Source organism: Zonotrichia albicollis, chromosome 22 (genome assembly GCF_047830755.1).
Source record: "Zonotrichia albicollis isolate bZonAlb1 chromosome 22, bZonAlb1.hap1, whole genome shotgun sequence".
NCBI classification, from domain to species: domain Eukaryota; kingdom Metazoa; phylum Chordata; class Aves; order Passeriformes; family Passerellidae; genus Zonotrichia; species Zonotrichia albicollis.
In genome coordinates this window covers 2981697-2995488 of record NC_133840.1, presented here as the reverse complement: position 1 = coordinate 2995488, position 13792 = coordinate 2981697, and the positions used below count along the sequence as shown (strand labels likewise).

The 13792-nt window shown below is 43.2% G+C and overlaps 1 protein-coding gene across 1 annotated transcript in view; it reads left to right on the top strand.

Annotated features, from left to right (window-relative positions):
• Nucleotides 1-973: 973 nt before the first annotated feature.
• PPM1E (protein phosphatase, Mg2+/Mn2+ dependent 1E) overlaps nucleotides 974-13792 on the top strand; it is a 73220-nt gene continuing 60401 nt past the window's right edge. Inside the window, 2 exon segments of the mRNA XM_074557066.1 lie at nucleotides 974-1149; nucleotides 1152-1719. Coding sequence (XP_074413167.1) covers nucleotides 996-1149; nucleotides 1152-1719 — 722 coding nt within the window. The 5' untranslated portion in view covers nucleotides 974-995.

Here is a 13792-nt window from a genome sequence, read left to right as displayed (position 1 = left end):
TAGCTCACCAAACAGAAGACAGATTTACAGGAGCACCCTGACATGCAGAGGTAATTGCTACAAAGCAGAGAACAACAGGTTTCAGCAAGATATTGCCCCTGTTACAATACATAAAAATTTGAGGATATTTTTGCATATGGGGCTCGTGATTTAGCCATTTTTCAAGGTATATCTCACATTAAGGATATCGTTCCCTCCTGTGTGTACAAGCTATTTTAAACGTGTGGCAATTATACCTGTTCATTAATTGTATTTATGGACCTGATAGCTCTGAAAATAGCTTTCCAGAGCAATGAATAAAACAAGCCAAAATGCCTTTCACAAATGAAAGACATTTATTAGACAGCAAGAGAATATTCACTACAGCTTGTCTCCCACTGACAGGTTATCTTTTAAGTTTTAGTTGGTGTAGCATCTTCAGCTTGTCACAAATTCTCCTTTGCCAGAACATGGAATGAGTAGATATTGTGTAATATGTAATTTACCACAAAATGATGGAATGGTTTGGGTTGGAAGGGAGCTTAAAGATCATCTATTCTATGGACAGGGACACTTTCCACTGAACTTGGGTGTCCAGAGCTCCATCCAACCTGCCCTTGGACACTTCCAGGGATGGGGCACCCACAGCATCTCCGGGCAGCCTCTGCCGGGGCCTCACCGCCCTCACAGCGAACAATTCCTCCCGAACACCTGAACTAAACCTACCCTCTTCCTTTTCCATGGCCACTTCCCCTCACGCAAACACTCTCCGCTGTCAAACCCGCTCTCCGCGGCTGCTCCTGGCCCCGGCCCGGGCCGCGGCTCGGCGGGACAGCGCCATCCCCTCACGGCGGGGCCCCCACTGCGCCCCGGCCCGCGCACCCTCCGGCAGCCGCGGAGGCGCCGGCGGAAGCTCCAGGGAAGCCCCGAAGGAGGCAGGGATTAGGTAACAGGCGATGTGCGCTCAGGTTTCCTCCGGGTTCCTGTGAGGAACCTACGCGTCTGGCTGCCTTCGCATGACTCATCACAGCGGCGCGGCTGCCGCCGCTCCCGCTCCCCCGCCAGCGCCGCGGCCCGAGCCGCCCCCTCGGGCGGCCGCCGGACCCCGCCGGGCCCCCCTCAGCGCCGCGCGCGCTCCCGACGCCCAGGCGCGCTCACCCCCACCCCGCACCCCCCGCGGCGTGCGCGGCCCCGCGGGCCCGGCTCGGGAGCGCGCGCGCAGGCGGCGGGAGGGAGGGAGGGAGAGGGAGGAGGAGGAGGAGGAGGCGGCGGCGGGCAGGGAGCTCTCTGCGGGCGCAGTGCTGATCCGCCGGCGGGCGGCCGGGAATGCGAAGCGATGGCCGCGGGCGGCTCGGGCAACGGCGGCGGCGGCAGCGCAGAGGAGAAGACCTACCGCCGCTTCCTCGAGCTGTTCCTGGGCGAGTTCCGCGGGCCCTTCGGGGCAGAGCCGGAGCCCGAGCCGGAGCCCGAACCGGAGCCGGAGCCGGCGGCCCCCCCTCCCGCTGCCGAAGCCGCGGGAGACGCTGACGAGGAGCCCGGGGCAGAGGGAGAAGCGGGAGCGGCCGCCGAGGCAGAGGAGGGAGAAGGCGGCGAGGGCGATGCCGGCGACCCTCAGCCGCCCGCCCCGCCGCCGCCACCCCCGCCGCTGCCCTCGCTGCCCCGGCCGCTCTCGGAGTACATCACGGAGGAGGAGGTGGAGGGCGAGTGCCTGGACCTCTGCCTGCAACAGCTCTACAAGTAGTGAGTGCCGGGCTGAGGGGAACGGGGCAGGGCGCGGGGCTGAGGGGACATTCCTGTGAGGGACTGAGGGGACCCCCAATGTGGGGCTGAGGCACTCCCCCAGTGTGTGGCTGAGGGACTCTCCATGTGAGGCTGAGGGACTCTCCATGTGAGGCTGAGAGCACCCACAACGTGAGGCTGAAGGGAGCCCCCGATATGAGGCTGAGGGACTCTCCCAATGTGGGACTGAGGGACTCCCCAATGTGAAGCTGAGGGGCCCCCGTGAGGGGCTGAGGGACTCCCCCAGTGTGGGGCTGAGGGAAGGAAGCGAGGACAGGGGGGATCCCCGAGGCAAAAGAGTTCAGGACTTCTGTGGTGCTGAGCACCCCGGGGTCACAGCGTCCTGCTCTGTGCGGCTTCCCCTGCCCCAAGGAATCCTCTGCCCTGTGCCCTCCGCTTGCCTGGGACAGGAGAAGGGAAGAGAGAAGGGAGAGCCACGAGCATCCATCTGGAGAGCAGCTTGCTGGGGAGGGAGAGCGCTGGGGGAAATGTCTCACGCTCTGGTGCCAAAGCAAGGAGGGGGGTTTGCCTGTGGTTGATTGTGCTGGGGCTTGAAATTGAAATGTTCCCACTGTGAGGGCTGGTAAATGGGGAAACCTCTGCCAAGAAGGGGAAAGATGAAGGGGCAAGGGAAGAGAGGCGGTCCAGTCCCTTCACCCTTCCAAAAAACCAAAGCACATGGAGAAAGCCGCACCGTGTATTCACGGAGCGGGGAGAAAAGAGGAGTAGAAAGCCTTGGGAGAAAGCTATCCATAATCATGGGGATTTTTCTGCCGTCAGCTGGGGAAAGCCGGCTATACTCGGTTCTGTACGGAGGCAGTTTCCAGATCTGTGCTTTCTAAAGGCTGGTGCATAAAGAGGAAACAGATGGGATCTATTCCCAGTGTGGAAAGTCTGTGGACTGAAACCTAAAGATCAGTTACCAGTGCCTTGTATTGTGCTCAGCTCCGGCTTTGAAGGCTCGAAATAGAAGCGGTTGTTAGTGGCAATTCTTTAGGAACCTTTTTAAACTGATGCCACAGGAGGAGACAAATGAAGCTGTGAAAATCTGCACAGCACACCGGGGAGATTTTCTGCCATTGAGCCGGTAATTGTAATGAGAGGTGTTACTCAGTCGCAGAAATAAATAAATAAAGAGAGAAAAGAACCGGGTTTTACAACTGCATGGTCTGTTTCTATCCAGTTCTCATCTGCCCTCTGCGTTTGTGGACGGTAGGGACAACACAATGATAGCTGCAGAGGACAAAGCTCTCCTATTCACACATGCTCGCCCTGCCACCTTTGGAAAGTCTCTGGAATACAGCAGCACATTCATAGGATGTGGTAGAGAGCACAGAGGCAAGTCCCTTCTACCTATTTAGGACGTGTTTTGTTGGGTTATTTTTAAACAGGTTTGTGAAATCCAAAGTCACGATAGTGGGAATAAAGTTTTAGACGTGGAGCAGATGATTTGAAAGTATTATTTCAAGTATAGCTATGAAATTATTTTGAACTGGAATTCCTCCCCAATCCTTTCTCTTTCTGCCTGTCCCCATACCCCAGATTCCCCATTTCAAGGCTGAAATTAATATGCAAAAAAAAAAAAAAGACCTTTTGAGAGGAATCTTTTTATAGAGGCAGCCCTTGCCAGGTTGTGGCTCTTTGGGTTTTTTCAGCCTTCAGTATAAATCTTTGGATGGCCACTGAATGAAGCATCCCCTGGCTTTGTTTGTGGTGAAATCAATGCAGGCTTCCTCCTCTAGGCTAAAACCAAGGTCTACCTCAAAATCATGGGAGCAGGGGATTGTGTTGTGAGAAAACAGTTTCCTAAAGGCTTAAATAAAACATTTAAAAATATTATAAGCCAAATCTAACAACTCCTAAGACAGAGCTAAACTGAAATAGCTTTTTCTTGAATGATGGTGGAATCTGAGGTAAGTGGAAATATGCAAAAGTATTCCTCAGGTAAGGCACTGTATTTTTAGTTCGCTCTCCAGTCACCAGAGAAACTTAAAATGTGACAAGACTGTAAAACAGGCAAAAGCAGAATCTTTTCACCCTTTACAGCCAAAGGCTCAGCTGGTTCCAGAGGTGGGAAACTTGATGTGTATGAGCAAAGCTCTCTTGTGCCAACAGCTATGAAAGTGTTAAAATTAAAAAAAAAACTCCTAAATAAAAAAGCACATGAAAACTCATGTAAAAGGGAATATTTCCTCTGTTTGTCATTAGCAGGAGAGACTGTTCTGAAGGCATGTTTTCTGCAACTATATATTAGTCAAATGACTGGTTTGCATTCTATGTAGCATGAAGATAAAACCCATTGCTGTGAAAAATCCAACAGCTGTTTTTCAGCTATTTTAAGCACAGAGCTTTAGATCTTTTTGAGGAAAGTAAGACCATTTCAGAAATGAGAACATATTGCTAATCATGACAAAATATAATGTTTTCCTGCCACTGTGTAGATCAGTATCAAAGAGTTGTTATTTATGAGATTTTCCTGCTATTTTCCAAAAGACTCATATTCCCCTTTGAGCTTTCCTGTTCCTGTTTTGTTTTTTTTTTTTATTTTTTGTGGAGGCAACATATGCTTGGAAAATTAGATTAATGTAATCTTTCTATCTGTCTAAATGCCACCAAATGGGCACTGTGTGTTTTCTTAGTGACCCTCCACAGAATGAAAGCCATCAATAGGAGCTGCATTAGAGGAGAAAATTGTCAGAAGGGGATTGCCTTGGAACATTGGCTGGTAACCACAAAATGAACTCTCAGGCTATAGCCAGACCATATTATTCAAGAGAAAAAGATAATTTACAGAATTTCTATGTAGAAACAAACACACCAAGGCCTTAAAACATTAAATATGAGATCCCATCTCTTGCTGCTGCTGAATCAGAGCTGATTTCTGACTCATTTTAAAGGAAGAAGTTACTAACTTGAGTAGCAAAGTTACATATCATGCTCTGGTCTCTTCCTCTTCCTACTGATACCATTATTAAACCTGACACATTTAAAGAGCTGGTTCTTGACAAGACCTCTGGAAAACAAATCAGCAAAGTTGTGCTTGCCAAGAGAGGACACAGCCAGACTCTTACAAGTTGTGTCACCAGGAAGCACAAATTTAAATTTGTCTTGCTGCTACACTCCTTTTTTCCTGTGCAAATGAAATGCTTTGAAAAATTCAACTGTGCATTCTTCTTGCTTTTCTTTTTCTCTTTTTTTTGCCCCAAGCTTTGATAGGAATAGATACAGCTGGTATAATTTCTAGGTTCAGGTTTATTTTCAGTGATTTTAGAGGTACAACATTTCTGCTTTCAAATGTTCATTTAGGAATTCAAATTTCATTTGAACAAGCTTAGAAAGTAAGCCCTATTTCTCCAGTGCTGAGTTTGCAGAAGATGGTAAGTAAAATAAAAGTAAAAATTATTGTTATGTCATCTTAAGTGCTTAACTAAGTCCCTGATGGCAACATTATTATTTTAAGGGCTGTAAAAGCCTTGCTTTGACTTGGAACATGAAAAGAAAAACTTGTAAGCACTGTCCTTTTACATTTCTTGCACAGAACACTGTGCAACATTCACAGAATACTTAGATTCCAATAAAATGCAGCATTTGGAGTGAGTTCTTTTAACTGATCCTTTCTTTCTCTTAAAGAGAGAAAATATTTTTTTGCTTATGGATTTCCCACAGTCTTACTATAAAAAATCAGGAAAGGCAAGGTAAGCTCACCCTTCTAAGACTGGAGTTAAGTAAAATGTGGACAGTAAATGAGAATGGAGGTTTTGCCCCTCAGCTTGCAATGTTAAGCTAAAGAAGACCTTCTTGTAGTAATTTTCCATGAGCAGAAATTCTTTTTAAAATAAAATAAGCTCTTGAAAATTGTTATTTCTGCTATCTCCATCTCTGTTGAGTGGAGAGATGGAATTCTTTCCCTTTAAACAGCAGATATCCACGTTTTAACTTGCTCTCTAAACCCTCTCACATGAAAGCTGGCACTGTTGCCACTTTAAGCTGAAATTCATGTATGATGCTGGATGGGCTTTCTTAGCATCATATTAAATAGGCTGTGATGTTTTACTCCTTCATAATTTGTCTTTTATAATCAATTCTATTGATTGCAATCTCAAAGCCCTTTTAAGAAATATAATTAACTACTTGCCATGTCTAATATTAATCACAAGGACCAACAAAAAGTCATTGCATCCTTTTTTAACATGGTGCTTTTTCTCATCATCTTTTGTGAGGTTTTACAATAGAAATGATAATGTTGGCCTGTGCCCACAGTGAGTGACAGGAGGAGATTTGGCAGCACCTGGCTGGAGCATTTTCTGTGGTTAATGAGATTGGAAAGAGAGCATTCAATTTAGAATATCCTAATATCCCTCCATATTAGGAATATTTTATCTAATCTAGGCTTGGATTAGATATCAGGAATTGTTCCCTGTGGGGTGGGGATGCCCTGGCACAGGTGCCCAGAGCAGTTGGGGCTGCCCCTGGATCCCTGGCAGTGCCCAGGGCCAGGCTGGGCAGAGTTTGGGCACGCTGGCACAGGGGAAGGTGTCCCTGCCATGGCAGGGCTGGCACTGGGTTGTTTTTACAGCCCCTTCCAACCCAAACCAGGCTGGGCTTTCCCAACCTGAGGCTGTGTTAACTCTCCCAGGAGCCCCTCCAAGGTCAGGAATCCCCTCCAGGGTGGTTGTGGAGCAGCCTGGGTACAGCTGAGGATGCTGACATCACACCCAAGGGATTTTGGTGCTAGAAATCCTGGTGGTTCTCTGAATTCACCCTAAATCATCCCACTGGAGGGTATGCAGAAAGTCAAGAGCTTCAGTGCTGCTGGTACCTTGGCACTCTTGAAAAGAGCCCAAGTTCTAAATGCTGGTGATGTCATGGCACACACACTTCATCCCCTTAGCCTAGAAATCATTATAATCTACAAACAGAAATCGAAATCTACAAATTATAATTAGAAATCTAAATCTACAAATAGAAATCACTATAATCTACAAACAGAAATCTAAATCTACAAATTATAATTAGAAATCTAAATCTACAAATAACCTACAAATAGAAATCACTATCATCTACAAACAGAAATCTAAATCTACAAATAATCTACAGATATAAATCACTATCATCTACAAACAGAAATCTAAATCTACAAATAACCTACAAATAGAAATCACTATAATCTACAAACAGAAATCTAAATCTACAGATTATATTTAGAAATCTAAATCTACAAATAGAAATCACTATAATCTACAAACAGAAATCTAAATCTACAAATAATCTACAGATAGAAATCACTATAATCTACAAACAGAAATCTAAATCTACAAATTGTATTTAGAAATCTAAATCAACAAATAACCTACAAATAGAAATCACTATAATCTACAAACAGAAATCTAAATCTACAAATTATATTTAGAAATCTAAATCTACAAATAACCTACAAATAGAAATCACTATAATCTACAAACAGAAATCGAAATCTACAAATAATCTACAAATAGAAATCACTATCATCTACAAACAGAAATCTAAATCTACAAATTGTATTTAGAAATCTAAATCTACAAATAACCTACAAATAGAAATCACTATAATCTACAAACAGAAATCTAAATCTACAAATTATATTTAGAAATCTAAATCTACAAATAATCTACAAATAGAAATCACTATCATCTACAAACAGAAATCTAAATCTACAAATTGTATTTAGAAATCTAAATCAACAAATAATCTACAAATAGAAATCACTATAATCTACAAATAATCTACAAACATTTCCCAAACACAACTCATTCTTTACACATCAAGGGATTCTTGTTGTTTCTAAGGCATATTCAGCTCACCCTCCCACACTTTTAAAAATACTGAAGGAAATCAAATATTTTGATACTCATTATAAAAAAAATGGAATAGCAGCTCAAAAGAGCTATCTAAATTGCAGATTTACATTTTGTAATGGTTAACATATAAGGTGACATTTCAAAACTTCCTACTTTATGATTAAAAGGATGCTGAGTTTTTCAAGCACAGGGGTGACTATGCTTGGGAGTTGCTTTATATAGCATTAAAAATCATTTTAGTGAACAGATTATGGAAATGTATTCATTCCACTGCTTTTATTTCAATGAACGTTGCTGGTAGTACAACACATTAAAGGGAATTAATGTTGTTAGGAGCTTTTCACACCAAGATTTTTTTTGACCCAAGAGCAATTTGCACAGATTCTCTCCTCCTAAGTGAGGCTGTTTGCTTTTGAGTACAAACTGACTGAAGAATTAGATCTGTGCTAACACATTCTTTTTTTGGCCCTTATACAACCACTCCTGCAACTCAAATCTCATTGGCCATTGTGTGGAACTACTTTGGACTCTTCCTTTTGGATGCAATGAGCTTCATTCCTCTGGAGAGTTTGTTTGGTAATTCTTTTTGGCACAAAACACTGCACAGAACATTTTTATCCTTAAAATCCCTCATTGTAACTTTAACAGAGGCAGAGCATTTCTCCACCTGTTCTTTGAAGAACTCAATGTGGTTCTTTTCATAAAAGGTGAAACTTTTCATTTGCTTTGCATTCTGTGAGCAGAAGTTTCAGTGCCTTGCCTGCTGTCTCAGTGATGTTTGCTCTCATTCATTTTTGTTGTCTGGCTAAATTGCTTACATGATCACATTAAAAGCAAAAGCAACAGGGCATGCAGTAACAGATAATGAGAATACTATTTATTACTGTATTTGATGCCCTGAAGTATTCTCTGGCTGTTCCACACCATTTTCTTTCTTCCCATTTTTTGGTGCCTGCTCTTTTTTGGTTTGTTTTCTCCTCGCTGTCTAGGAAAGACATGTGAGAAAGGAGATGAAATGGAGTTAGCAGTTTAAAACATTAGATGTTCTTTGAAGCATGCTGCAAGACAGTCTTATGCAATGCAATCACAATTATGTAATGCAAATGATTATAAAAATAAATGTATCCCGGACAATATGTGTGAGAGACGTGTTGGGAACCCATGACACTGCTAAAGGGCCGTTACTACAAGTTGTACTTTAGGGCCTTCTGTTTGGGTTGGCTGAAATCTCAATTACTAACCAAATATTCCAGATTTTTGTTGTTATAACACACCAGTGATTAGATAAAATGATTGCAGACTGTGGACTTGTTTTACAGCAACATTTTCTGCCGTGCCTTTGTACTTCATTAAGAGGAAACAACATTACCCGCCTTTAATAAGACATTTTATAAAGAAGTAATCATCAGAGCCACAAATGAGGAGTGCGTGGGAAAGAGCTGCCCTTGGGTACTTCTATAATTAATACAGAAGTTAAACAAGTTAACCAGATTGCAGGATCACCTCAGTTTATGTTTGTATTGGATGGAAAACAGCTGAGGGCAAGGAATGATTGAGTAATGCAGCAGTTGGAGCTGTGGAGCTGCTCCAGCCCTGAACTCTCTGTGCACCCTCACGGTGCCTTTGGTGCAGGGCTGTGGGATCTCAGCAGCTCAGGACTGAGGTGTCACCGAGAGCACCCTTGGGGGGCTCGGGAGTCCTGGAATGTTCCAGAAGTGTCTGGTGGCTGGACTTTGATCCTACACAGGAGACGACACCTGTATGAGGATAGGAGGGTTTCACCGGGGTGAATGGTGAAGGGATCAGTTAATTAGAGAGTGAAACACAGGGTTTAGGATTTCTGTACAGGGGGGTTTAGAGAAGTAAGATGGAGGAATTGGGGCGTGTCCTGTCCTTCTTCTTCTTCTTCTTCTCCTCCATCTTCTGTGGTGATGGTGGCACTTTGGGATTGGTCATTACTAAAAGTGCACTGGGCAATAAGGGTGAAAGGTATTGGGGAAGAATGATAAATATTGTACACGTAACTTTGGGTATAAAGATAGGTGACTGTCCGGAGGGCAGCACAGTGTGCTCATGGCTGGCTGCTGAGCAGAGCTCTGTCGGGCCCAGAGAAAATCTTTTAGATAAACAATTAATAAACACCAAGACCGAGAAAAGAACTGAAGCCTCTTCTGTTCCTTTGATACGCGGCTGCCCCAAGGCCACCCCGGGCCTTTCCAGGCCCTCCAAACAGCCGAAATCCAGACACAGGGCAGGGTTACCAAGTGGGCTGCTAAACTCTGATCGTGGCAAAATGGCCTTGGATGCACACAAACCTGAAGTGGGACACTGCAATTACAGCAAAAGGAATATTTGATTAATAAATGGGTGAAATTGTGGGCAGCCCCTTCATTTTCTCAGGGGGTAGGATTTGGAAGCTGTTTTTGCTGGCCTTTGATGATCCAGTAAAGCCTGTTAAATTGTACCTAACAAATTTTCAACTTTAGTTTCTTCTGCTCTTCATTTACAAGAAAGAATTTGAGTACTTTACTCGTTTGAGAATATGATTTTTTCATAGGCTCTGTACTTCCACACCATGTAACTAATAATAGAAGCAGCATGTAAAAATAGCCCTTGGCATTTTAACTTCTTGGCACTTTCTCGAGGGCTGTTCCTTTCACCTCAGGCTGTGACCTTCTTACTGAGGCTCAGAGAGCTGAAATGAACGTGGTGAGTTTTTCCTCCTCAGTGTTACAAACACCCTGCTCTGCATGTTACATTAATTACATTAATTACCTGCCACAAGGATTCCATTCCTTCAGTCCTAACTCCAAGTTCTGCAAGGCTGAAACTCCCCATGCTCTAGCAGAGAATTCAACAAATTTTTGTTGTTTTCTTTTTCTCAGCAAAATAAATATTAGAAGATGTTTGGTTTGTTAGTTTGTAAGAGATCACCTGAAAACCCAGGGAAACATTCAGTTCTTATTGGAACCTCTGGGCCCAACAGTGATAAATTATCAAAAATTCCAGTCTGGATAAAAAGCAGGAATTCAGTAAGTTATAAACTAAAGCACACACTTGTACACAGCATGACATTTATTTTAAACCAAGACTTTTCCAAGCTTTTCCTAGAAGTGGTGTCATTCTGTTTGTCATCTCATTGCTGTGTTTGGGGAAATATTGATGAATTCATGTATTTATTTATAAACTTCCCTGTCTAAAACGAGCTTATGTTCTCAGCTCTCTTATTACCCCTTTCTCCTGAAAGGGATAATAATACTCTTCTGAAAAGCTGGGTAAAACCAAATATTTGGCAATGAGAAGGCAGAAGCTCAGTATTTTTGGGGGTTGGAGGAACAGCCCTGTTTGGGACAGATGCACTTTGTGCCTGCAGAGCCTGGGGAATGTTGGGCTGTTCTGAGTTCTGCTCCTCACAGAGAGAGGGATTTACCTGGTGTGATGTGAAATCAACCTCTCCTCTTCTTGGCACTCCAAAAACTCCAAATTTTCAAATATCCAAAGTATCAGATTCTCTAAGAAAATTAATTGATGCTAACCTGAAGTCGGGAAGTGCCCCCAGTAGAAATGAGCATTGATAAAACAGAAGTGGGAGCTTTTAACCTTTTACCTTCGTGGTGCAAACTGTGTAAATCAATGGCAATGATTGTCTGCTGCACAAACAGGGAGTGAGAGAGATCACTGGGTGGAAGTGGTGCAGTTCCCTGTGGGATGAGAGGGAGAAGCAGCTGCAGGTTCTGGGTGTGTGTCCAGGCTGGAGGAGCTGAGCCTGCACTGAGAACCAATTGGAAATTGGTTTTAAATTGGCTTTAAAATTCCTCCTTGCTGTCAATTTCTCTCAGTTTGGCTGATAAGAATGACCCAAATGATCATACAGAATGCTTCAAATCTCACTAATTACATTGGATACTAATTTTACAGAGGTTTTTAGATACTTTTGGTTTAGCACCCCACAATTCACACTCACTTTGTTGTCCCAAGTGTCAATGCTGTCCATGACATACAGTAAAGTCATCTCCAAAAACATGAGCCAAGCCACAAAGTTCTAAATTTGGCTCTGGGGATTAAAGAAAAAATAGTTTATCCTACAAAATTACTAAATATCCTAAAAATATTTCTCTCCTCCCTGAAATTTTACAAACTCTTTCTGTGTCTTGGGAGATATAAGTTAGAAGATTTGTCAACAGGGAGTATAGAGACTAGAATACAATAACTCTGAAAAATACTTCTTAAATTCATCCTAGCTCGTTGAAAATTTAATGCAGAAAGCAATGAGCTCTAAATATTTAGATTATCATTCTTTAGAAAAGCTCTTCTTCCATATCTGTTCATGTAATTCTATATTAAATAGCTTTAAGAAACCAATTACAAGATATATATCTTATACATGACAAAATATGGGATTTACCTAATAAAAAGCTAGTTTTGCATGGACATATTGAAAACTATTCAATTTCATTTATTATCCTCTGAAAACTGATGGATTTTCATGTTCCTGTTTCCATGCTCTGTGCTTCTTGACAGGAATAAAAAGAAATCTGGAATTTACACCTTGTGGAGTGGGTATTAGTTTTTATTTTCTGAAATAGAGATAACAAAGAACTTGTGGGGAAGTACAAAAAGAAGAAGGAAAGTTTGCTTTGTGTTTGTGAAGAGATGAGACCCAGCTCATTAAGGCAGTGTGAAATAATAAAACAGAAAGAGGAAGAAAGAGTTAAATAATCCACAAAAATAAGTGACCCACCCATTCATTCCTTAGAGAATCATTGTCTGTCTGTGAAGGGGTTTGTAAAATACAGAAACTCCCCAGTTTTTGATCCTGAGCTGAGTTGGTTACCCAGGGCTGGGTTTGTGCTTGGACACCCCTGTGAGGGATCAGGGCTGTGCTGTTTGATTTAGAGAAGGGTTTGCTGCTTCCTCATGCTCTTGTTTCATGGGGGTTTGCTATTAACGTCCTCCTGCTGTGGGATCTCAGCACCTCAGGACTGAGGTGTCACCGAGAGCACCCTTGGGGGGCTCGGGAGTCCTGGAATGTTCCAGAAGTGTCTGGTGGCTGCACTTTGATCCTACACAGGAGACGACACCTGTATGAGGACAGGAGGGTTTCACCGGGGTGAATGGTGAAGGGATCAGTTAATTAGAGGGTGAAACACAGGGTTTAGGATTTCTGTACAAGAGAGTTTAGAGAAGTAAAATAGAAGAATTGAAGCGTGTCCTGTCCTTCTTCTTCTTCTTCTTCTCCTCCATCTTCTGTGGTGATGGTGGCACTTTGAGATTAGTCATTACTAAAAGTGCACCGGGCAATAAGGATAAAAAAGTATTGGAGAAAAATGATAAATATTGTACACGTAACTTTGGGTATAAAGATAGGTGACTGTCCGGAGGGCAGCACAGTGTGCTCATGGCTGGCTGCTGAGCAGAGCTCTGTCGGGCCGAGAGAAAATCTTTTAGATAAACAATTAATAAACACAGAGACCGAAAGAAGAACTGAAGCCTCTTCTGTTCCTTTGAAACGCGGCTGCCCCAAGGCCACCCCGGGCCTTTCCAGGCCCTCCAAACAGCCCAAAACCAGACATCCTCCCAGCTCCAGGTGCTTTCAGGGAGCTGCTTTGGGCTGCACTCAGGTTTTTTGGAAACACTGATAAAATAATTCAAGTGTCTCCTTGTGGTTCTGTGGCAGCGCTCGCCTTGCCTGGGGCTGTCTGGCCGGCAGAACAGAAACTCAGAGGTGTTAAACCCTGAGTGAGCCTGGTAGCAACAATAAACCTGGAAACTGCCGGCCAGTGCCAAGCTCCACACTGTGCCTGCAGGTCAAGCTGCATTTTTTACATGTCAAGGACTTCCAAGTTATGGCAAAGGAAGTTTGGGCTAAATAAAAAGGCACAGGATATGACCCTCAAAAATTGCTGTTTTTAAATCCAAGAATAAACTAACACATCCTCCAGTCTCATAAACCCTTATGTCTCAGAAGTGAGTTAATTAATTTACTCTATATTTATCCTTTATTTTAAGGAAGATGATTTGTTTTACTTTTCTAGGGAAAAGGAAGGATAAATACATAAAGCAGGGCAGGAGGTTGGGAAAATTTATAGGGGGAAAAAAGAGAAAAGAGCAAGTTACTTTTGGTTTAAAAGTAAACATTCAAAAATTCTTCTCCACTTAAAAAATCCTTTTCATTCTTGATCTTTTCTCCTCACCCT